Here is a 26,395-nt window from a genome sequence, read left to right as displayed (position 1 = left end):
AAAATACAGACATGAACTACCAGACGGCCAATATCAAAGTGGATACTAAACTCTCAAAAGAAGTAAAAAATACAGCGTGGTGTTAGGCAAAGATGTGTATCGGGAGAAATCATTTAGAAAGCACTGATTATACCCAGTATGCAGACGACACAATACTTATTGTCGAAACAATAGAAGATTTACAGAGCTTAATTGATCAAGTAGTGACGAGCATCGAAGAAAGCGTACTTACCTTAAATATCAAGATCAGAACAAATTTGTAACCATTACAAAATCAGTTCAGCAACAGAAAACCTATGGATCAACGGAAAACTAGTAGACAAAGTCAGTAATTACAAATACTTAGAAACAAATACTGTCAATGAATGTTATGAGTACACGAAAAAGACTAAATTAAGAATTGGACAGGCCAGTTTTAACAGCATCTTAGCTTACAACTTAGAGTCTTTGCTATATGAGATGGAGTCCTGTGGGTTAAAGAAAAATATCGACTGGAAGCGTTTGAGATATCATATAGGAGGATCTTAAAAATAAGTTGAGTAGTAACAAATGAGAAGTTACGGGAAAGAAGGAACAAAAGAAAATATTGAACACAATACTATTTTGTTATTAAATGGTACAACTATACAGTGCGTTTTTTTTAACGCGCAACATAGGATTTTACGTGTTAAATTTTTAAGCCCATGTTAGACCATGTTATTTTGGAACTACAAGTATAAAACTTGACGGGTGGCTGTTTCGTACCCTGAAGCTTAAGTAAGTTTACCAATTCGGCCTGAAAAGTGTTAAAAAGCTTGCAAAAAATCATCTTTTTTCGAAAAGGTTTTATTATTTCATACTCCCTGTATGCATTGTTGTTCTTTGTTGTTTTTGATACTGGCACGGCAGGTAGCAGGTAAAATTTGGCGTAGAAAGTAAAACAGGGTGTTCATTAACTTTATATCAAGAAAGTTAAGAACAAAAGAAGTATTTTTATAAGTGAATTGTTCAAAGTGACCTCCGTTTGAAGCCAAACAGTATTCCAAACAATCATAAAATGCTCTTTTGACGTTCAAAAGATGTCGGGTCGTGATGCAGTCAAAATATGTCACTTTACCTGCTACCTGCCCTGCCAGTACAAAAACAACAAGGAACAACAATGCATACAGGGAGTATGGAACGATAAAATCTTTTCGAAAAAAAAAACGATTTTTTTCCAGTTTTTAATCACTTTTTAGACCAAATTGGTAGACTTACTTAAGCTTCAGGGTACTAAAGACACACCCGTCAAGTTATAGACTTGCAGTTCCAAAATAAAATGGTCTAACCTGAGCTTAAAAATTTAACACGTAAAATCCTATGTTGCGCGTTAAAAAAAACGCACTGTAGTTCCATTGAGCTGTTTAGAGCTGCAGCAACAGAAGTGAGAATAGTCTTGATGATAACCAACCTTCTGAGAGAAGGCACATAAAGAAGAAGAATAATAACAACAACGAATTTTGTAATCCACAACTGTAGTAACTGATGCAACTTTTTCATTTTGTTAAACTCAGTATTATTTATTTCAATAAGAATAGCCATAAATAATAAAATTAGAAGCTATTAGTGTATGTTACTCAAATTTATTTTAAACTTCCGGAATCTTTAATATTTAATTACTCATACACTTTGTGTTCAAAGGTTCTGCGGCTCAAAGAAATAATTAAAACTTGTGATGGTTGTTGGATTACAGCATTAACAAAACATAACTCGGCAAAATATAAACTTACCTTTCACGAGCATCCTCAAGAACCAGGCAATATCCAAGTGCTTTCGACTAATTCGATTAAGGAGGAGGGTCTACTTCATACTTGGAACAAACGTTGCCGATATCTGGTTTTGACGTTTTCTATGTATTGAGAGTTAAAGCGTATATTATTCGGCGGTAACAGATGTTGTGAAATTGCATTCGAACGTCCAAACTGGCGAATCAAGTTGAGCGAATCGATTCAATAAGCTAAAACGTGTGATGCAGTCCAAAATTAAAGTTTTAATTGCCACTTCCGTTCCTCCTTTTTGTCGTCGTTATGTTCTTAATCTTATCGGAAAGAACCCTCAGTTTTCGGAGCTTGAATGTGTGCGAACGGCAGCTTTGCATAAGTTTCGCGATACTTTAACGGATCGTATTAAGCGGAAATGCTCCTTTTTACTAAGCAACTTTCAGCTGCCAACTATTTGCTATGGTTTTTTAGGTAGGGTTGTTGAACTCTTTCTGGCAGCCAAAATGAAAATATACAATTTTTTATAAATATTATGAAAGTCATTGCTATTAACATTTTCCGTTCTGTTTAATCGATATGTAAATTTGGACGTTGGGAAATCCGAAAAGGCTTTCAAAACATCCTTTCTACCTGACGGCGGTAAATTATCTTCTGAGCTTTCCTCCAGCATCTCACGGAGGTTGTATATCTTTGTTAATAGATTAGAATTGCCAAACATATTACAACCCACATGAAATTTATTGCATGTATTTAATTAGCGAAGCTTTACGAGGCAATTTTGCGCAAATAAAAATCGGAATATGATTTACGTTGGCATTAATCTGCACGTTTGATTGCAGTAAATATTGTTTCTTGCTTTCCTTTCAAACAAAATAATCCAGAAGCTGTAAAGAAAGAAGGTCATGGTGGCAAACGTTGTAATGTGTTTTAAAACATCCCCATTTCATAATAAAAGGGTGTAAAGAAACTGTCTGCTCAGCACGAAAAATTCCTATTAATCTTTCGCACCACGTTTAAATTATACAAAAGACCAATTTCTTAAGCATAAACAAAAAAGTTTTTATCGGCAAAAATATCAGGGTTGACTTTTCACGTTGTTAACAAGATTAATTAGTTCCTTATTACCCCTATGGCAGACTTAGTCAAAGAGGGTGTTAACCACAGAAAGCAACATATTTATTGTTTCGCTTTTCAAGATGTTGACCATTAAAGCCTAAAATGAAAGATGTCACCGGAAGTTTTATTATGGAGCACTATGCAGAGTTAAGTGCTTTTGTGTGTTGCCATCAGGAAACCATTTTCAGTGCCATAATTTTTGCTTTACTGCTGGTTGTAGTGAAATCAACCGACAATAAACCCTTTTTCGAGTAATAATTAACGACCGTTGATCATGTCTGAATCGGATGAAATTGTTTCGCGTGTGAGGCAGTATTATAAGTTTCTTAACTACCATAAAAATAAAGACCGAACTCTGATAAATTAGAGAGAGCAAGTCGTGATGTACTTTTTTCGGGAACATTCTGCACAACGTTTTTCACTAACGAGAAAAGTTTTACAAAAATAATTTCAGTAGCTGAGTAGTAACGTGAAGACTGCGTTTAACTAATACTGTAATTCGAAGTTTTCCCGATTAATTAACGAACCATTAAAGTCGTATTAAGAACTTAAAGAAAGGGTCGAATTATCATTAACTTCCTTTAATTAAGATTCTAAAGACGAAAGTGAGACGTCTCTGTAACGGACGAAAATGCAAACCTGTTGAAACCACCCATTACCGCCCAAGGCTGTTTTGCCTTAATTAAACGTTCACACGGGAACAACTCAAAACGCATTGTATAACTTCATTAAGTAAATTGTTTATTCAAATCGAAACCGAATGAAGTGGACCTTATTCAAAGGTTAAACGTAAACAAATGCCCAATTATGCAAACACCGTTTTGATGATATTAATTTCTATTGCTAAAATGTGTATGAATAAATAAGCGAGTCGGGTTGGGAACAGCAATTATTATTGCAGGAATTCAATAATTTTATTGAGAATTATGTGGACATTCATTTAACATGATTTATTTTGATTTTTGTTGTTTTATTTGTTATGTTTTAATATCATTTTTTTAATGTTTGTCAGATATGTCCACTGGCTGTTTAAATGTTAACAGTGTTGACACAATTGACTGTTCTGAGTTTTTTGTTAGTAGCAAAATGGGTGTTTTGCAACTCATCATCCTTTACTGCGTTTTTTTTTTATCTTACAAATACAGATTACAGTTTAGTAGAATTAGCTGCTCAACTCAAAAAAGGTGCCTTGCCACCTCATCAGCAATATATTTTGTCTCTAAACTTAAATAGATATTTGTTAAAAAATGGGGGCGACAGACATGACAAATATTATTAAAATTAAAATTATTATATTATTATTATTGTGTAAAAGATCGTTGAAAGAATAGAGAAAATACGGATTTTGAGTGAGTTTTACAACATTTTTTTTAAAGCAAAAAAAAATACAAAAACCACTTCCTAATACTTTTTCTCCCTTTAAGAAAAAATTTGAATTTAGCAAGACCAAAACCAAAAGAATCCTTCATTGACCATCAATTTAGTAATAATAAACTTTTAAAATAACTAGAATTGAGATGTTGTATATTTCCTATACAAATAAGCATATCAGGCACCGTTATGGCCATATTTACTATAAAAGATAAGATATATGCTGCATTTTTTGAAATGTACCTCGTCTCCTCGACATACTAGGAAAATATTTGAAGGTGCAATAAATTACTAAATATTTGACAACTCGATATTTCAATAGGAAATTGAATCATTGAATTCCTCGGCTATTAGTTTTTAAACTTTTCAGTTAGAAGTTTTTGTTTTTGGCTAATAGTTTTTCCCAGCCTCTTAATTGCTGTATCAAAGTTTTTTAAATGATCAATTGCAACTTTGACCGACACCAAATGTCAGAAACAGTTTATTATAGGTACGATACAAGAAAGTTGGCATAAACCAGAAAATATGGTATAAGAGGTTTAGCTATAATTGACCTCTAATCTACATTCTGAAAGACCACCTACTCTGATTTTCGTTCAAACATTAATCTGACTCTTCCACTCTACTTTGATTGTCAAAAAGATGAAACATTTGAACTACCTGTAACTTTTACGTATTTATCATTCTTCTTAAGTAAATGCAGAAAAGTTAAAAGTTGTGACAGTTTTACAGAAAAATCCCGAATAAATGTTTCTACATGTTTATCGCGCTAAATGCAAGTTTGCAACTTATGAATGAACTTGAATTGATCAATGTCGATTTAGAAAGCTTAGGCTAACCTCCCCATTAATATATGTGGGTCGACAAAGTTTTCCCATTCTGAACACCTTCCACAACTTGTGCCCTAGATAACTAGAGAATTTAAGTTTGGCACATGCTGCAAGAAAAGATCTTAAATTTATATAAAAATTATTAGATTGATTTTGTACTGTGACTGTGTTGGTTTAGAAGACTTTGTTGTGTGTGAGAATGTTAAACTCTAAAGAATAATCCTGCAGTTATTTTAAGTAAATTTCTAAAACTTTAAGCAGTTAAAAAAGTAAATAGTTTAGACTCTGGAGAACTAAACCCAACCGTTATTTTCATCTTAAAAAATAAATTCCAAGTATATTTTTAAAGAGAAATTAAACCTTCTTTTGCATAAATACTTTTATCTTTGAATCCCAGAATCCAACTTTAAACAAAATACACAGCTGTGAAATAATTGGCTAGGAAGAAACTTATTAAGAAATTAATCCATGCAACTGAAGGACCATCCGCCGCTTCGTTGCCGCCGCTGTAAAAGTATAAGCCGAGAAAAACAAAAGAGCAGCTTCAATATATTTCGTTTAAGTGCCACTAAACTTGTTACTTATGCAAAACTGTCGTTTGCTTAAGTTCCAGTTTTCTAACTTGCTCTTATTACTGGAAACTGGAGAAGAAAATAAGGATAAAAATCCGCGACTAGGGGCGCGCGTATAATTAATTATTGGAGATATTTGAGACACTCTGGGAAGTTATGTCTCTCCAGTTGATTGTTAAGCGAAACCCACGAACTTATGCTGGCGTTGTTTTCTTTTTACCGTTGTTCATAAAAAATTTATATGGGCTTTTGTTAAGTAGCGAACTTTAAGGTTAACATTTAAAGTTTGACTTTTCACATCCAAAAATTTTTATTTAAAACTAAATTTTTGTATAGTAGGGCTACATTATGATTGTTTTTTTCTGTTAAATGTACTTAGTGTTACAAAACGAGATAAAAAATCAGCACAAAGTAGAGTAGGATAGAAATGATTTATTATTTTGTTTTACTGATTTTGAGTGGTTTTCGATACTTGTTTCTGAAACTAAGGCTAACAAACCGGAAAGTAATCAATTTCCCGTTCAACTAAACCTGCACTAAGAACAGATAATGTGATTAAGAGCAATTTATTAAGTAGGTATCATATATTATTAAATAGGAAACAGCTCAAATTTAAAAAAAATGCAGCTCTCTATTTTGAGCACATCTTCATACAATATCCCTACGGTTTAATTTTTAATGAAAGATTAATAAAAAAATCAGACAAAAACAAAATTAACAAACCCCAACCGCCTTAGCTTTAATAACATTAATAAGGCGAAAATTATAAGAAATGTATTAAAATGATCACTCATTTTATCATTGGTTGCCGATGTTTCTACTGAAAAAGTAGAAGTATGTGGTGAATAATTTATTTGCGGCACACTCACTTGATATCAAATATGGAATAGTTACTTGAAAATACGACCGTATAATATTTCACGATTACACTATTCTCGAATTCCATCATTTTAGACAAGAAATACGATCATCTAACTTTATTTAAATTACACAGGTTATTTAACTCTGATTTTACGTGTGTTTGTGTATGTAAATTTATGCAAGAAAAACCATTAAAAAAATATCTAAAATTAAACAGTTCGAAGATTTTGAAAAACTAAACCCACAGATAATTGATGAAACATTTTTTGATGAGTTAGATATTTATCTGTTAAAAACGAAAGAAAAATATTAATGTTATGTTTGTTTTAATATCTCAGAGAGAAAAATTAAGCACTGCATACTCAGACATGTTCGTATTTTGCAGTATTTGTACAAACTCGTTTGCCCAAACATGTTGTGATGTAAAAGAGACCTTTTAGATGCAAAATAAACATTCTAGATCCTACAATATACGATTATTGACCAATACCTCAAAAAACTGTTTGAAACAATGACTTGACAAAACAATACTATGCTACTGCAAGAATCGTTTAGCATAAAAAGAACTATTTCAACGATTCTATTTATTCTGATAATCTTTTGGACACTTTTCCAGTTCAGTATGTCAAAATATAAACTTACTTGCATTCAAGGGCACATTACCAAGATTTTGGGTGTGCACCATGGGCTGAATATGATGGTGATTCTGCGCCGGTTGCACGTGGCGCCCTTGGTAACCCAACAAGCCGCCATGGTGGTACAGCACGTGGTGGCCGCCGTGCCCACCATTGTGGTGTCCTCTGTATCCCGCCACCTTGTTCAGCTTACGTCACTTCCTGGGATGCCGAAACATGGTATGCGGTTGGGGTTTGCGCGGTATGGTAACGTTTCACCTTAGTAACAATATTCAGAACGCATTGTTCAAGGAGAACCAAACTAAAATGTGCCAGTTTTGTTTTTAAAATCGCTTTTTACGTTTCGTGCGTTTGTATGTTTCTAAACGCCTACTAATGTTTGGACAACCAATTAACTTTATTATTTATTTCCAGGTTTAATCGTGTTGTGTAAAATAAAAAAAACGAATAAAAATATTTGTAGAAGAGGGATAAGATCGGTAATGAAATTTTATTTGTTTTTCCAAATGCTTTGGGTTTCGCTCCCGCTAGGTTTATTGCCTTTTCTCGACTAGCTTGATATGTAAATATGTCGAATTCCAACCAAAAGTAAATAATGAACGTTGATCTGCGAAGGTTTTTGACTCGAGCATTGTTTCCTGATGTTAATGAACTAGAAATAACGTATAATCTGCTGGCTAATATTGCATAACAACACGCCCTGATAATATTTTACTGAAAAGAAATTGGACCCCATTTAGATAAACATATTCCCCAGCAACAAATAGAGCACAAGCACACGAAGGTAAAACCCCATTTCAAGATATATCCAGTAAACCATATTTACTCCATCGGATCTTGCTGGCAAATATCGACTTTCCTTAGTCAGAAACTCTCAAAATTGAGGCTTCGCACTGTTTGTTTTAATGTCCGACTGTAAAACGGTTAAAAGGTTTTTCGTAATGTGGCCAAATAAATCCGCTGGGTATCTTTGTTTACCGGTTGCGAGCTTTTAAGGCGCGACATTTGGGAGTTATAGTTTTAAAGCTCTCCCAGAAGGAGTTCCGATACGGTGACTTTACACTTTACAACTGCTAAATTGGATAATGAATATAACTTTAGAACCGCCGCCGGTGGTACAACAGAACGTTAGGCTTTATTTGTAGAATATACCACTGTGGGATATTATTCGAATAGTTTGAACACACACAAGCTATCTCATACAGCAAAGTTTATTTTTTATTTGCATAAATGTAGAAATCAGATGGTTTATTAACCTGTTGTTCTAGTTTTTCATGGAAGAGGCGTATTACTACCATAACACACAAATAAAAAAATGATATTCTTTATGCTTTTTTAATTTAGTAACAATTGAAAAAGTATCTTTTGAAACTGTTAATCCCTTAATTATTATTTACAGTATTTTTGGTGCCTGCTTTTGTCCAGTCAAAAGATTAACACAATAATAATGCTACTCTTAATAACCCACTCTTCTGCTATTTAATAACCCATTTAATAATTATTGATTTTACACAGCAATAAACCTCAAAGCCTAAAGACTCCGTTTAGGACGATCTTTATCTTGACGAATATGTTTTTTACACTATATTTTAGACGCTACAACAGTTTACACTTAGTTATTTAAATTTTAAGTGTAGAGGAGAGTGTATAAAGGTGACAAAAATGCAAAACCTACCAGAGTAATATTGCAAAAGTTACTGTTTTAAGCCGTCGTTAAGTTAGTATAACAAGTTTAAAAATTATGGACTTGAAGTAGCTTCAAATTGATTAGGTAAATACGAAAACGTAAAATGTTGTTTTAATTGTTTGAACGACTGAATGATCAACGTATCTCTATCGAATTTTTCTTAACTTCTTAAAAAACTTTGAATTGTGAATAAGCTAGCTACAGGCAACTATTAATTCTTGTAAAATTATGCTGAAGTTTCAAAAGAAAGTTTTATGTATAAATATCCCAAAGCAAGCACAAAGCAACTTCATTTTCTTGCATAAAAGCAATTTTGAGGTTGTGACTAACCTAGCCTAACCCGTCCTGGTTGGTTTTATTTTTTCAGAATGACAAACGACTTCAAAAAACATTTTAATCTCGTACCCCCCTTTTGCATCGTTCTAATTTAAGCTAAGCTTAAGAGATTAGTTTTGACTATTACAATACAGTACAAGTTTAAGATTATAATTTAATGTAATAGTTTGCTGTGTAAACTATATTCGAAAAAGGCTGAGTAAAGTGCTGATTTTTTTCAACATCTCTGTAACTCGCAATTTATTTGAGATATTTAGCTCAAATTTCGAGTAAGCCTACGTTCTAGGATCTACATAACTACAGGTCTTAAGTGCCAATAATTTCCTTTGGTTATGTCTTAAAGTTTTTAAAACTCTCTTATGGTTGTCCAAAGAGAAATCACTTTTAGACATTTTAGAAGCTTTTTATCTTTTGTGCCTATTGCAGTTATTTGACCAAAAGGCATGATAAAACTTAAAGATTAAAATTTTAGAATTTCATTTTATATTTAGTGTGTGCTCATTTTAATATGTAGTTGTTGGTGTGTTCTAACTATGCAAATTTTTTTATTCTTTTTACTGTGATCTGAACAATACAGTTCTTATTTGGTAGTTTAATGCCTGTTTCCCCGACTCTTCTAAGTCTAACTAAACTTAGTTAAACTGTCCTTAAACTCAACTTAGCAAATGTTGGAGAAATGGACATTAGACATCTGATGATGCCTTTGTTGGGCGAAACTCAAGTCACGTAATTACTTGATAAAAATTGTGAGATGTTGAATTTTATCATTAGTTTTTATATTTTAATAATAGTAACATGTTTAATATTCACTAACATTACAGATATTGAATTGGACATACGACATGGTTAAAGTCCTGCAAAAACCCTGGACACCAACAGTATAAAAATACCATTAAAAACAAACCTTCCTTCAAGTTTGCTACTCTAATTTCACGTGCAAGGACACTAAACACTGAATTCACGATTGAACACTTAAGTCAGTTAAAAGATTTACAATTTTTTAAGTAAAACATTTTAGCCATTTTACAATATGTTAGAATATAAAAATCGAAATTTGGATACATTCAGCAATGTAGTTATTGTGTTTCAATAACCCATAACCAAATTAGTTATTTTGTACTTTTCATTTTAATGAAACAAAATTGGTCACAAACGAATTTACACTTACGCTTATTATAGAAAGTAGTTCCCACAATAAATAAACCAATAATTGTAGACATAGATATTAAAGGCATGGCTGTAATATTATCAAAAAGTAATGAAAATAAAATTCTGGAAAAACAGAAGATATTTGTTTGTTTATTTTTTCTGGGGGTGATATCCCTTTTTTAATAACTTGTTTGCTGCATGCAAGAAGTTCATGATATATGTTTTCAACAAAATATCATACAGTATTTTATAGAATTTAAGCACTAGTATAGAAAAATTGTCTTACAAACTAACGTAAAATAAAATCAGTGAAAAAAAAAAAGATTGTGTAAACAGCAGTGAATTGTGTATTGTGGCAAAACCTGAACAAATTCAGAAAATCTGAAACACGAAAACGTTGTCCAAACCATTGTCCCCAATAATCCTTAAAGTAAATAAAACAAATACCTCAAAAGCTTTCTGTGAGAAAAATGCTACTTTGTGTGCATTCAACGCTACAGAAAAGCCTGTAATGCAAAGCGATTTCAAAATGACAAAACCGTCAATTCAAATTTGTTTGAACTTCGCAAAGAAAACAACGTTTCCGCTTTCCCGTTTTACCGGTACACGTGGATTGTCCAGCCGATCTTGGCAGACCGGTTTCGAGCGCGGAAAAACGACGACTGGCGTCTGGAAGAGACGCTCGGCGCCGAGACGCGTGCCTCCAGGAGGGCTCGTGATGCGCGCGCTCTAAACTTTGGATTGGGACGGCGCGACGCCAAAAATGTTTGAAACCATCAATGAGAAAAGACGACGGGCGAAAAGCAGAAATAAATATGTCTTATTAGGGGGATTTCCGAAGATTGTGTCATCGGGTTAACAGCAGATCGTTCATTCGTTATCCCGAAGATTTGTCAAAAATTGATTACAAGTAATTCAGAAAATTGACTAAACTTGTGTGCACTAAAATATTCTTTTGCATTATCTACAAACAACGTTTTACTATTTTTTCCTTGGTTACAAAAAAAATTCCAGTAAAATTCCAGGATTTTCAGAAATAAGATGCTCATTTAAAAAACGAAACTAATGACCACCCTTAACCAATATTACATCATGACCATTGTTAGCGTTTTAGCTATTACCACCTTTACAAAAGTATAATGTTACCTTAAAGACGATTTATGATATCAATCGATATCAAATGGATTCACATTTAACTTTCCACCACGTTGATATATGCAACCGATCTTTCACAACTTAAAACTTTAGTATTTTTTACCTTTTATAGCTTTTAATCATACTTTGGCAATCTAGGATTATCAGGATTTTACAAATTAGTAATGGCACAGAATGTACCTAAACAAATGGGTTAATTATGAGTACAATTTATAAGTGTTTCTCAGTTATCAATCAGTTTACTTTTGTAACTTCCAAACCTTCAGATTTTGCACTTGACAAAATTTAATTAATACTAAAAAAGCACTTTTTTCCTGTAAGATATTTTGCGAAATTTGATTTAACTTTCAGATTATTATATGCTAACATTATGCAAATTAAAACAGAGTGTTAGCGCGATCAATTAAATCCATTATCCACCAATAACTGACCCTTCATACCCCGTGCATAATTTATCAGCTATTAAAACGTATATAGCTGAGCCTTATCGTAATCTGGAAAGCTAAATTTGCATTTAATAACCTTAATCTATAAAATCAAAGTTTCTGCCAGAGAAATGTAATTACGCATATCGCAAAACAATTAAAAATATGGGTCGTAAAATAACTGCATACTTACCACGGTAGCAGATTACTAATTATGATATCGGCACACATACCTGAAACAGGAGTGAATGTTAGTGCATGGTAATAAACACATAAAAGTGGATTTTAACAAGGGCTCCCGCAGTTGTATCGAAAATCTTTATGGTGTTTTAGTAAATTCAGATATTGCAGTATAAAATGTTAGGACATAAGTAACGCATATATGCAACGTTTTCTCTCGCATGCTAATCTTCATCGCACAACAATAAATTCAACACCGGCTACTTAAAAAATGACCTAGACCAACGGTGGGTAAATTAAGATTAACACAACTCTCTAAAATAACTTTTATAATTTCAATTTTAATTAAGTTTTTGAGGTGTTGAACGGCGAGACTAAAGAGGCCCTAGAGGAAGATCAAGGGATTACAGCACTGTAAAACTGGAAACATTCCTTATGAATACTTAATTTTTATGTGCGAATTATTCATTTTATTAGCAGGTTACGGCACTTTGAAAGAGTTATTTCGGCAAAATTCACATTTCAAAAGCAATTGAAAGTAATAAGTGGTCTGTCAGGTTGATTGCCGGAATTAATTCCCTAAAAATTGAAACTTGTTCAAAATGTAATACCAATTTTGCACACAACATACACAAAACGAAATAGATCCTAAATGAAACCCGACTTAATTCAGATTTGGAACCGACATTAAAAGTCGAAAACAAATTTGCGGCCAACGCAAAAATGCTATCATGGAAGTTAATTTCACAGTTAGTGAATAACGGCTATAAATGTATCAATTATTTGAAATGCTTCGCCCAAAATAAACAGGAAATGAACGTTTCGAAATTAGAACAAAAAACTGGTCGTTCAATTTGGAAAGGTTTACAACTGATTTTTCCATTTACGTTACGTTAAATTATTAAAGAACTAGCAAATTCCGTCAAGTTTAATTTGAAAATTGGCCTAATGTAAAATTAATTGATTCGAGCTGCACAAGCCGCAATTAAAACTGGTAATTTGCTATTTATCATTTAAAATGCAACCCAAAAAAAAAACACTTACAAATTAAACCAAACGGGTTGGATTTAGATTTTAAATTTACATCTGATAGCCGACTGTAGTCACGTCTTTATTCCTTTTTTCATTAGGAACTGAAAAACTGAAAGACTAAAACAAAAGAAATTAAATAAGTTTCGTAATTCCTGTTTTATGTAGTCAGGTGCAGACTCTGGTGCAGATAAAATTAGAATTTGGCTTGGATACGGCTGGAAGTTTAGACACCTTAAATAACACCCGAATGGATATCTTAAAAATGCAAATTGACAATTAAAACTTTTCCTTCAAGAAAGGGAAAAATAACACCAAAGGCAGATAAGGTTCTATCGGCTTACTATAATAATATTTTCACTTGTAAAAAATTAATTTCTGTCTTTGTTTTGCTCATTCATTGTTAGAGTGATAATAATTATTCACATTATCAGTTTTTTCTCATAAACAAACATTTGATTTTAAATACAAAAAATAGGGTTGCAAAATTTCTGGGTATAGAATATCTAGGTATGAAACCGGAAAGTTATAATAGAAACTCCTTTTTTGAAAAAGTAAAGAAGAAATAAGCAAAATCAGATTATGAAAAGAAATAAGAATCTAGGGAGAACTGAACGAAAGAATATAGAAAGAAAGGAACAGGACAGAGTAAATATGGAGAGAAAGTTATTAATTAAAACTGAAGAAGAATCATAAAGATCTGCAAGCAAAACCACCCTACTATAATAAACGAACACTTTCAGTAGAGAGAAGTTCATAAATTTACGTGGAGACAAACAACAAAGGAATTAAAATATTACTGACTACATAATTATAAGCCCCAAAATATAGATTACACTTCCTAGATGTGAGTTGAAAGAGGCGGAAGCGACCTCTACCTTTTAAAAGGAAAAATAAATCACCCAAACACACAAAAAAAACTCACAAGCTGGAGTATGCAGAATAATTAGTGACAAAAGGAACAACCAATGGAAAAACGTCTTCAAGACTCAACACAACACTTTCAAACTAGACAAATTACTAATTCAATAAAAATAAAATATAATCTCTCATTCGTCTTAACTTACAGTTAAACTGTACTTCTACAATTGGCTCTTCAAACAACACAAACACAGTAAACAAAGAAATATTGTATATGTACTACATTATTATTCGAACAAACTCCGGAACTGCATCTAAGTTAAAATATGTAAAATACGCTTAACTCGCAAGAACTGAGCCAGATGTAAATATGCTATAACAAAAGCAGTATAATAAAAAGCAGGAAACTACGTGCAGTTCAGCTGAAAACATTTTTTTACTTTGAGGCTACACCACCTGAACTTAAATTATATTTAAAAGAGGAGGCCGCCCAATTAAAGTTTATTTTGTTCGTTATCGCAAACTTCACGACATCTCCACCGTGAAAAGGGTTTATATATTTAACCCTGGCATTGTTTTTTTTTCCATCCTGATTGCCTGGTACAGAACGTCATTTCGTTTTCATCCTTTTTTCGCCACATTCCCGACTCATTTCCGTTAATTTTGAGCACGCAACTGTTCACTTTGATACCTCCGTGATTTTTAATTTAAAGATTTACAACGGCGAACTCGCCATTAGTTTTTGTTACCGCTCGAAAAGCATTTTCGCTAAAAAATGTATTCAGCTTTAGACAATAACCTTTCTCCCTTCAAGTGGATCCTATAAAATTTATAATCGGTAGGTGGGTAAAGATAATAGAGAGTCGATTCGCAGGAAGCAAGCCGCCCGTTACAAGGGATAAGATTACATGTCGTCTGGCTATGGTGATATAAAGTCCCGGTAACCAGACGGGAATGAAGTCACGCGTGTCCTTAAAATGGAGTTCCCCATCTAGGATCGGTGGTAAATGGTCCAAATTGTTATTGACAAATAGATGGAAGGTCTACCTTTGTTATTGTGATAGTTAAATTAATAGTTTCTGAAAACCTTTTAGAGCAGAAAATAGTCTTTCGCTTGATGCAAATTTGTATTATTGATTTAAAGATGTGATGATGATTGTCAAAGGAATGAATGTGAATTTCTATTTATTTATTAAACTCGCTTTTTCAAAAAGTTCTACTAAAAGGATGAGATTTATAGCTTTTTAATTAAAAATTACCTGAATATGACTGATACTGAGGATCTAATAAGGGCCCATCTTGTATATTATAGAAAGTGAGATGCAAGATTATTATTGCTTTTTAATCCTTTCAAAATCAAATTGTACGTTTCGCAAAACAACACTGTAACAGAAGTTTTAGCTTCGATGGACACTGTCCCACGTGTGAAAACCATTTCAAATTGTCTGCTGTGTATCAGATCGCAGGACATCTTAGAGAACAATTTGGAATTATTAAAGAATTCTTAATTAAAACCTCTCAAAATACAAAAATATTCGAACTAAAATTATGCAGACTTAAATGTCAAATCCAATGAACTAAAACGCTGAAGTAGGAGTGTAACTGAATACTAAATATATTCCCAAAAGTATCACAATAAACCAATTAAAAAACACATTTGCTAGCACTTCTATACAATAATACAATAGATAAGCAGTATAACCGGTAACTCTCATATATCCATAAAATACTGGAATATTAGGTTAGGTTCTTTGCTATTTTACGTGTGAAACTCTTTAGTTAACGTACATTTTCAATACCAGATAAAGTAAAAACATACTTTTTCTGTTTTTTCACAGCAGATATGTTTCCAGTTTTCACACCCCTTGTATGTATTAATTTAAACCATGACATGCCAGATAAGGATAGCATGACAATTTTTTGTAGGTTCAATTTTTTCTTACGCACGTGACTACTTATCGGAGTGCTTGTTACAAGTTGCAAAACTGAACGTTTTACATAAATAAATATACAAACGTTTAAAAGTGGGGTGAGTAGACACATTGTTACTTAATAATAATTATACAGATATGGAAATTTCACATACAACAAAACAACAGGATAGCAAAAAGCTTCATAAGGGTGCCAATTCTACTGTGACGTACTTTGACAGTTAATCACAAGATATCATTATGGAAAGAGTAAGGCATATGTCATGATTTGTGAGAGAGAAAGCCAATTTTGTGACAATTTGCAAATTTTTGTAAACATATAAGCAGCTAGGTGAGAACTAAAGAAACTTTATACCGACATACAGGAACAATATTCCAGGAACACTTTCAGATATTCTGAATGAGTGGAATATACTATAAAATGTTCCATGTAGGTTTTCATTAGAGTATCTATTGGTTCTCTCTAAAAAATTCTGAACTTTAAAGTGTTTCAGCAAGCGTCTAGAACAAAATATGCCTTTATATCGAAGATCATTCCTATGATAAATTGTTTGTATACGTAATTAAAAAGTATTATGTCTGTGTAGTGAAAAACATACATTTTCAATATCCACGAACATATACCAGGGTAATACAAAACCTAAAAACTTTGACCAGGATCAAGAAAGCAGTGAATCAGGTCGAATTTTCTTTTTTAAGTACTACAGGCTATGATTTTTAAACAAACCATTAGAAACAAGCACACAGTATCTTTAAAAAATTACCAATCTGCGGAATAGAAACACATAAAATAATTATTTTTCTAACCCGTGCGGAAAGTGGCACTTTTCCACACGCTGACTAAAAGTACCCAAACGACACGTACCAAACTTGGGGCATCGCTGAAGTGCACAGAAAGGACTCTTTCCGCAAGTGTTAGGAACAATATGTTTCCTTAGAGGAGATTTCAGAAACATTATTGGGTGATTTTTTAACTTTTCAATTACAGCAATATATAACCACTGTAACTTAACCATTACGTTAAAATAAAATTATAAAGAATGAAAATACTTAGTAGAACTTTTTTGACTTTACAACAAAAATTTTACTAAATCATAGTAATACACTACAATGGACTCTTTGTGCGCCTATACCAAAAAAAGACGGTCGTTTCATTACCAAAATCTTCGAAGAATGGCAATTGACTTTTTAATTCAAAATTAAATTAGTCGTTCTTTTAGCGAATACAAAACGGGCCCGTTTCGTATTATTGAAATTGATTCTAGCCTTTTCGTAAAGACTTAATTGTACTACTGTTTGATCCTAATCTGGTTAGCTATTCCGACGGTTTCGCCTCTACTTCTTTTCGCTGCTTTTTCATGTAAATTAAGCCATATCTTCAGCATTTTAAGCGATATTAAATCTTAATTAAGTCGAAGGCGGGTAGACTAAAGAAATTTTCTATTGCGGATATTCATTTGAGTTAATCAAGTTCGAAACAATAAAATGTCTAACGTGACCTGTCTAAAATTAGAACGAGCACAATGAAGGAAGTATTTCTAAATGGCAATCGATAAAATGGTTATTAATGAAAAACGCCTGTCTAATTTTTTCTTTTACTTGTACTGACTAATTCCAAACCGCCAAAAAAACATTAACCAAAACATGTTTAATTCATCTGAATAATAATTTAATTCCCGTCTGCAGCCCATTTCAAAGGGAATTTGTCACAACAAAAGAGATAAAATGGAAATATCCTTAACTTTAGGTACATCTCGGAAATTCAGAGGCGTGCGAAAGATATATTTTATAACGTGCAAATCCGAGAATCACAAATTGAATAAGCGTCAAAATGCATTTTGATAGCAACATCAAACTACACCTTAACACTGTCGTAAAACGGTTGTAAAATTTGCATCCTATACCGTCTGAAGTGGTCAGAACTTTTACGAGCAATATATCAAACTAACTTTTAAATTTCAATTAATTACGTAACATAAGCTACGCTATACTTCTATACTACTTTGCATATCGTAACTTACAAAACGAGATTTTTAAATGCGAAAATCTAAAATAATTTTCCCCAAACCGAGCAGAAACCTATTTAAGTATTCAGATCATTTCTTTAATATTCACTAAAAAGCAAGGAGAGACAGTAAAGTAGTCATTAAGATTTATTTTTTAGGATGGTCGAAGCACCTGCATAAAATATTAAACCGATAACGTCCTTTATATGATGTTTTATAGCATTTTTACTGGTTACCAGGAACATTCCAATAATGGCTTGTTCTGCATTATACCAGCACAACACAAATGAATTCTCTCCTGCGAACTTAAAAGACATTAAAACCCGAAAAGTTTAAACTCAGCCTTGAAGTAAAATATTCGAAAAGTTCACACGACTTTAACTAAAGTGTCCTATCTTACATCATTTAAAGTGTTCTTTCGTGACTTACAAATATTTACCTGCTAAAAACAAGAGCAAGTAACCTTTAAAAATTTTAAAACCGTTATTAATGTGTTTCTCGACACAAAGACTAAATTTATTAGCTACCTCGGATATTTAGTGCCTTCCATGATTTAACTTTTGTTTCTTTATGAAAACAGGATATCCAGGCCTAAATTTACTGACTTCCCAAGCACATCAACTCGGAAACATTTCGTTCGTTTTATTTCAACAAATTTATTCTAACCAAAGGAAATTTTCTTACTGAAAATGTTTATCAAATTTGCTATGAAAATATTAAAAAAATAGTCAAACAGTATATTTTACGGTAACAAAAAACCAAAAACAATTTACATGGCACAAGTGAATATTCGCTTATACAGTCTGTAATTTAGTGCTAGTAATTTCCAACTTTCGTTGCCATTAAATTTTATAACTAGACCATACTTCGCGCCATAGAAAGTTTTATTTAGTTTATTAATTTATTTTTTTCGGGAGTTACGGCTCGAGCTTCTGTCGTTAGCAGACATAAAAAATCTAATTAAATTCCCGACTATTCAACTTAGACGATGGAAAATTACTAATTTAAGCTCGTAAATAACACAACTTAAAACTACGCACTCAAAAACAATTACCAGAATCAGAGACCGTGAACACTGGAAATAGTATAGACTTGGAAAAGTAGTTAACTCAATTTGTTTGTCACACATGCTTAATTTTTTTTAAATATGCACTTTAAAAAAGTTCATAAAAATTAGTTTTTAATTTTGATTTAAAAAAGTTTCGTACAGAGCCACTGAATGCCTACAAGAGGGTTTTTGTCTGTTGAATATCATAACAGAAATAAGTATGGAAATTTTATTAAACGTTTTATATTAATTTTACCAGATGGTCAACTAACAATGCCAAGGTACTGTATTTGAGATACTATTCATCGCAGAGGTTTGCGACAAAAAAATAATAACTAAAATGGCCAGAAATTTCAGCGTTGTCACATGTACCTACATGAAAACGGTGGCAACAATGGATTCTTGTTCGACAACCCTACGAGATATTTCGCATTAAACATTGAAATTGTTGACGTTTGCACAAAACGGTTTGCATGTTACTATTTACTTTTCTTAGAAATATTATGTCCAAATTTTCAAAAAAATTAAATTTTTTTAACATTTTTGCTACGGTTTTAATACTTGGAATTTTGAAATCTTTAATGTTTAATGATAAATATCTCGAAAACGACAAAATGTAGAGAGATATTTTTCAATAAAAATATTGCCGAGATTAAGAAGCAGAGTCGAAAAATGGTATCAGTTATTAGAGTTGTCTAACAAAAAACCGCTGTTATCCTAGATATCTGGAATAACTCAAATGTAATACTACATTTCATGTAGATATGACAATGCTGGAATTACAAAAATATTTTAAATGTGTCTCTTGGCACTTATAGTTTTTTTTTGCCAAAAGCCTTTATAATAAATAGTTTTCCAAATACAGTACCTCGCATTCTTAACATGACATTATTAAGTTTGTTTCTAGGTAAATGAGAGCTGTGACTAAACCAAAAAGTTGGTTTTGATTGCTGAAATTGGTGAAAATTGTAGCACAGATTTGATGGTAATTAAGCTTAACGTGTGATCCAAAACTTAATTACTTACATGAAAAAATGTGAGGCAAACAAAATACTTTCTTCTCTGATTATTAGATCAGCAAATTTATAGCGCACATTTACCGCAAAAATAAAATGTTACTACTATCTGGACATTCCCAAGTAATTTTATAAATATTAGCTAATAATTACTTGGCCTTTAATAGCCAAATTTCGAGTCACTATTCTAGCTTTATTATAGTGACAGCCATTATTTTTCATCAGAAAATAAGCGGTGTTTTCTTTCATAATAACGCATATAATGCTATCCCTCGTTTCAGCTCCGCTGTCTATATGTAAATCTTTTATCATGAAAACCAACGTTTCCACAATATTCTTAAGTACGGCGTCATATTTTATGCAAATTTTCTTGATATGAATTCATGATTCGCGATTTTTCACACGATAAAACAATTTTCGAGGGCATTTAAGACAACAGGATTTAAACACCATTATTTAACGATCTTGCTCTATGTCTTAACCATGACTGATGAGCTTCGATGTTGGTGCGAGGCGAGAAATACTATTTGTAGGAGCATAACTTAAAAACTACTTTGACCTTCTTTCATACGTTCATGGTTAAATTTCAGACTGAAATTGCAAACTCGTGCTTTCATATTGTATAATATGTCTTCCACTGATAACTTATGTAAATGATATTACAACCTGGATCTGAATCGTAACGAAAACATGAAACAGGCTGAAATATGGCAGCATAATATTTCATTAATTCGAGTTAAATTATTTATAGTCCTTCCGTTTTCTGACGAAAGATACAATTTATTTTCAATTTTGAAATACAGGCGAAATAATAAACTGCTCCATTTAAGGCAAATTCGCGTGGTGTATATTCTGCACTTACATTATTTTCGGCAATTACACTACTTTATTACGTCACATTTTTGGTAACTCCTTGGTTTATTAACCAAGTGCCCCATCTATTTCTAAGGGTAGTAATTTCAAGTTTGTACAACCAATAAATAACAGGATAATTGCGGTTTTACGTATACAGTGCTCCCAAGTAAATAAATGACTGTTGATATCACAGACATATAACAAAAGTTTTGTTATTTCCATTGCCTGGATTCAGTATAACACATCTCTGTTAACCTCTACATTAAAGGAAAACGATATAAATGTTATTTAGTGTTATAATATATTGTCCTTTGAATTATTTTTTTGATTTTTGAATACAAGCAGAATTCGTAATATCGTGAAAAAGCAAGTCAAGACGAACCATTTAAGCTTTTTACAGTCGCTGAAACCTCAAAAACGGCACTCAAGAATGACTTTCGCACTCAGTGGACCATGTTTACACCCACTTAGAACGGGGTAAACGCGGTTACAACTGGCAGAGTGTTAGTTTCAAATTTAACTCTTTTTCATTTTGATTTTTGAACACCCTGTGTTTGTTCATTTGTGTTGCGGTTAGCAGAAAGTGAAAGAGTATTTCAAGAGGAGCATTTTGAGCTTTTTACAGTCGCTGAAACCCCAAAAATGGCAGAGATACGGAATTTTGATGCAATTTTCCAAAAAAAGTTAAAAAAAAAGGAAAAGTGAAACGTTAAATATCTACGAAACAGTTAGAGTTGCGGAAATTTTGCAAGGGATCAGAGATGTTCAGAATGACTTTTTGCACCCAGTGGATTGAGTTTACAGCCTGTATATGTTCAATGGTGTTGTAGTTAACACAAGGTGAAAAAGCAGTTCAAGATGAACGTTTTTTTACACGCTGAAACCCTAAAAATGGCGAGAATACAATAATATGCAAAATACAATTTGCATATTGACCATTGATTTATACTAGATAAAAAAATTCACATTTAAAAATCACAATTTAGTTTTTAGTGGCACTAATATCTTAAATGTAATTATTCACCCTACAAAACATCCCCTAGCCTAATTTCAAAGCAATACTGTAATTATTAAACAAAATATTTTCGAAAACCTAAAAAACTTTTGACACTCTGTATCTCCGACGTCATATAGATCGTCATATTTAAAAGCTTCAAGAATTTGTGGTAGTATTTTCTCCGCATATTTTGAGCGAAATAAACATTATGTTTTGCTGTTTACATTATCTGTAGTACATTAAACCCGGTTTATCCCCTGGGACTTCAGGGATTAAACCCATGCAAATAAAAAAATTGGATAAAAAGCTTTAATAAAAACCTAGATATTTTCAGTTGTACAATAAAAATCAACCTCTAATAAATCTGTTTTGAAAATTTACTGTTATTCAAATTGATACAAACTACCACTTCCAGCCAGCAAAACATTAACTAGCGATCTATTAAGGACCGTGTAAAAGTTCGATAAGCATGTCGTGTCGTCTATAAATAGCGTTGTTATCGAACGAACCGGCAGATTAAGTGTTCATATCATAATGAAGGGAATGTAAAACCAAACAAAAAGCAAATTGAAACAAAAACATTTTAAAACATTACGTTAGCCGAAACGTAATGCGAGTGACCGAAAACACAAAACATCGAATTTTGCACGGCTAATTTGACCGGGGATCCAGGTTGATTTTAAAACGAATCAGCCAACGGTGGATGGCATAAATTGACAATGGATGGTAAATAGGTACTTTCTGACATTCACAATGGAGAATTTGCAATATGTTCCACAAAGAGTGGATAAAAGGTATTTGTTCATTTTTGGTATTTTGTAATTTCCAGCCCGATCAATAGGAATATATTAGTATTAGCAATTGAGTGTGCAGTTCAAAATAATACAGCCACTCATCAGAAGAAGCTTTTAAACTGTTCATTAAAAAGAAAGAAGTCATAAAAAAGCTTCAATGGTGGAAGGTGGAATAAAAGCTATTTTACTGAAAGTGTTCTAAATATTGAGTTTCCATAAAGAGTAAAAGTTTTTGAGGCATAATTTTACTGGAATTTATTACCAACCAAATCGAACATTCTCTTTACCAAGTATTAGTATAGTTAGTATATTTTCCAAAAAAAAAAAAAAACAAATTAATAAACAATATCCTATATTTGGGAAAAACAGAAGGTCAATTCTTTCAATTTGCAATTTATACGTTAGAAAATAATAACCACAAAACCTGCTATAATTTATGAAACTGCACAAAGAATCTAATAATTAATTCACTTTAACGTTGAGCTTCTGTAAATGAATACATATCTCACAACGACCGTAATAAAAATATTACTAAAACATCAACTTATACCTCTTTAAGCAACTCGAACGCCTCCTGAATTGCGAAATGCAATAAACATAATAGTGATATGAAAATCCCGAACGGATACCGTGCAGAAGTGAGCAATAAAAAGCAAGAAATCCATTTGAATATTTTAATAGTGAGTTACGTCCGATAGGGAAATATCCTTTTGTGGAGCTGAACGTTACATTATGCCGGGAATGGATATTATCCAAGTACAATGCTGTGTCAACGTCTCCATCGAAAAGGTTTGCTGATCGCGGGCCAATCTTTACGAATATAGACTTTTCCCATATAGATATGAGGTTTTTATATCATTGTCAGGTGGTTGGAAAGAAATTGAAATTGTACGAGGGAGCGTTACAGAACAGTCTTCCAACATGTAGTAGGCTGTCAATTAAAAGAAACTAAAAGAACATTAAAACCAACTGAGTAAAATATTAGATCCCATAAAAATTGCATCTACACTCGTTAAAGCAACCTGAGAGCAGACAAAAGCCGAAATTTCTGAAGAATTTTTATCATCAACCCCGTATTTTCCAATTTAAACAGGAGAAAGACAGTTCGAAAATGCACTTAGGTGCACTAGACGCCTAACTAAATCCCGTCTTATGGCCAATCTGATAGATGTCGGGATTTAATAAAAGAACCCCACTTGCAATAAATGTTTTTCCTTCCGATCGACTGAGAGCACTTTTATGTTAATATAGTGGAACCAATAATTCCCTTCGTTGAATTTATAGCCCTCATTTTGGCAACTTGCAACTTAACGGAAAGTGGGAAGACCCGGAAAGGTGGAAAAGACTGTTAAAGTTATAACTAAATTAATCCCTATTCAAGCTAATAGATAGGATAAGTGGCAAGTATTGCGACTTACCTGATCCCAGCAAAGAGGGTCTGTTACCGCTACTACATCCAGCCTCAGCTTCGTGAACAATTTCTAACGATGAACTGGCCTCTTTGAGCAAAGGTTGAGCATTATCTGCTCTTTCTTGTCTTTGGGATACTGGCAACTGTTCTGAAGTTGTGTGAAGTATCAAGTGACCATTTGACTCTCCACTGCTTAACAGGAATATTGGAGCTGAAGTTCCTAGACCACCAAACAACCGCAATATTCAAAACAATTCATAACAAAACCAATAATAAAACCTTACCAAGTCTTTTCACTCCTTGCAAGTAAACACCTTTCTTAATTTCTGAATTGGGCTGCAATATAATTTGTCCAATCTTCGATTCTCCACCATCATCAATCAAGATGTTATTTTTCACAAAATTTTCGGTTCTAAGCAATATGTGCCCTCCATCAATAGTTTTGGTACTTCTCAGTAGAATGATGTTGTTAGCGTTGAGTTCGGTGCCATTAATGGTACGAATAATTTTTGGTGTAGCGTTATTCATTTGCTTGTCAGGTACTAACTTGGGTGAGGGGGATGATGAGAGATCGTCTTCGGAGCTGGTTGAACAACCTGAAAAAGAAAAAAAGTGGAATAAAATATTATGAACACGAATGTTCTTAAAAATAAAAACGATCGTCCTGGTGGCTCTTTCGGCACATTAAATTTTATCTGAAATTTAATCCTCAGACCGGAAATGATCCCTTAAAGCAATATTAAAAATTCTTAACAACATATGGCCAGACATATCCACGATCATTTTGTTCGCTACACGGGGATGTAAAAGCAAATGAGTCCACTAAAAGGCCAGACGTCTGATAAAAATAAAGCATGCAATAAAATATTACAGTGGTGTAACATACAGGCTAGGCCATACTCAACATGGTGACATAAAACTAGCCACCAGTTCTTCAATTAAGGAAGAAACTTTTTACAGTTTAATAAAGTCCCATCATTTCTTTCAATATCACAGTATCAGAACATTGGATTATAAAAATAATCTTGATATTTTATCCAGTCTACGTCTATGGAATTTGTAATACCACCTCAGGTCGATGAGGTACTTTATGCGACATAGACCGTTACATGCCCGGAAATTTCTTGCTGAACAACCACATAAAGGAAATTGTTACGATAATTTCTTCAGTCATTTCTGTTAAGTTAAATAAAGAAAGTATTTCACTAGATGAATAACAAAAATGAAAACTGATAACTTAGTGGCACGACACGAGGGAATAGTTCTTCAAATTCTAATTAACCCAAAAAAAAAAAACAAAGGCTCAATTTCCCGACTAGTCGACACAAACAGCATTTTCCAAACCAATAATTGCACGCTCCGAGCAAAAGGATTTAAATTTCGTGATTCTTTTGATGGACTTTTAATCGCTTTTCGTAATCGCGAAAGTCATAGAGCGAAATTTACGAAATTTAATTGAGAGGCAGCTATGTGTTTTTGTTATGTACTTTATGCTTCCTAGGGCGAAAATTACTATGCTATTAAAGCAATTTGGGTACGCATAAATGTGTGCATTAAACGGGATGTTAAGTCTGACCTACATTTTCGATATCACTTTTGACACGGTTGGAAGAGCAATACAGTGGTGTTTGTGTTATTTTATATTTTTACGGATGTTGCTACAATGGCTTAATAGGCAAAGTGAACGAAACTCTCAATGGATATCAAAATACAAGGTGCCACAAATTGGTGTGTAAGTGTGGATAATTTCAAAAACGATAAGAGATTCAGAGTTAAAATTGTGCAATTTCGATTACTTCCGGAGATATTCGAAAAAAACAAAATTTTGAAATTAAGTTTTTATTTTTTTTGTTAACTTATGTGGCAATACCATATTTGACATCCGACGTTTTGGTTACCACCATCAACTTTCATTTTTCTTATGCGCCTTAATGGATGGATGGACATTTTCGAATTCGATTCAAAGAGCTTTTTTCCTGATTATTTTGAACTATGAGCTTTATTAAAAATGCAACTTATTTTTTTAAAGCAATACTAAAGTTCTGTTTATAGGGGGAATCCCCAACAAAAAGTTAGAAAAATATACATTCATTGGCCACAAATCAGAAAATGTTAAGGTCACGTGACAATTCAACCAATGAGAGGGCATTTTTAGAAATTTCGTTTGGAAATCAGTTAGGAATTACTTTTGTAAACATTCAATCCTGTATCCTGTGAAGGTTAACAACACATTGCAAAAATTCCTGCCAGGGTTGTACAAAAGTGACAGCTGTCAAATTTAGTACAAATACTCTCGACTATGATTAGTTGGGAGCTGTTCAAAATTGGTTGCTCAATCGGTGCTGTAGTTTTGGAGATATGACACATTTGGTAGGTTTGGTACTCTATCGA

General features: G+C 32.7%; 1 protein-coding gene across 3 annotated transcripts in view; it reads right to left on the bottom strand.

The window, feature by feature from the left end:
- Camta (Calmodulin-binding transcription activator) overlaps positions 1-26,395 on the bottom strand; it is a 153,862-nt gene that overhangs the window by 94,874 nt on the left and 32,593 nt on the right. For all 3 annotated transcript variants that reach the window (XM_081978796.1, XM_081978798.1, XM_081978797.1), the window contains exons 3-4: positions 24,289-24,600; positions 24,012-24,224 (exon numbers count right to left, since the gene is read on the bottom strand). In XM_081978796.1, coding sequence (XP_081834922.1) covers positions 24,012-24,224; positions 24,289-24,600 — 525 coding nt within the window. The remainder of the gene's footprint in view (positions 1-24,011; positions 24,225-24,288; positions 24,601-26,395) is intronic.

This window comes from Ips typographus, linkage group LG4, assembly GCF_016097725.1.
Source record: "Ips typographus isolate SLU linkage group LG4, UJ_Ityp_2.0, whole genome shotgun sequence".
In the NCBI taxonomy this organism is placed as follows: Eukaryota; Metazoa; Arthropoda; class Insecta; order Coleoptera; family Curculionidae; genus Ips; species Ips typographus.
This window is presented reverse-complemented; position numbering and strand designations above follow the sequence as displayed.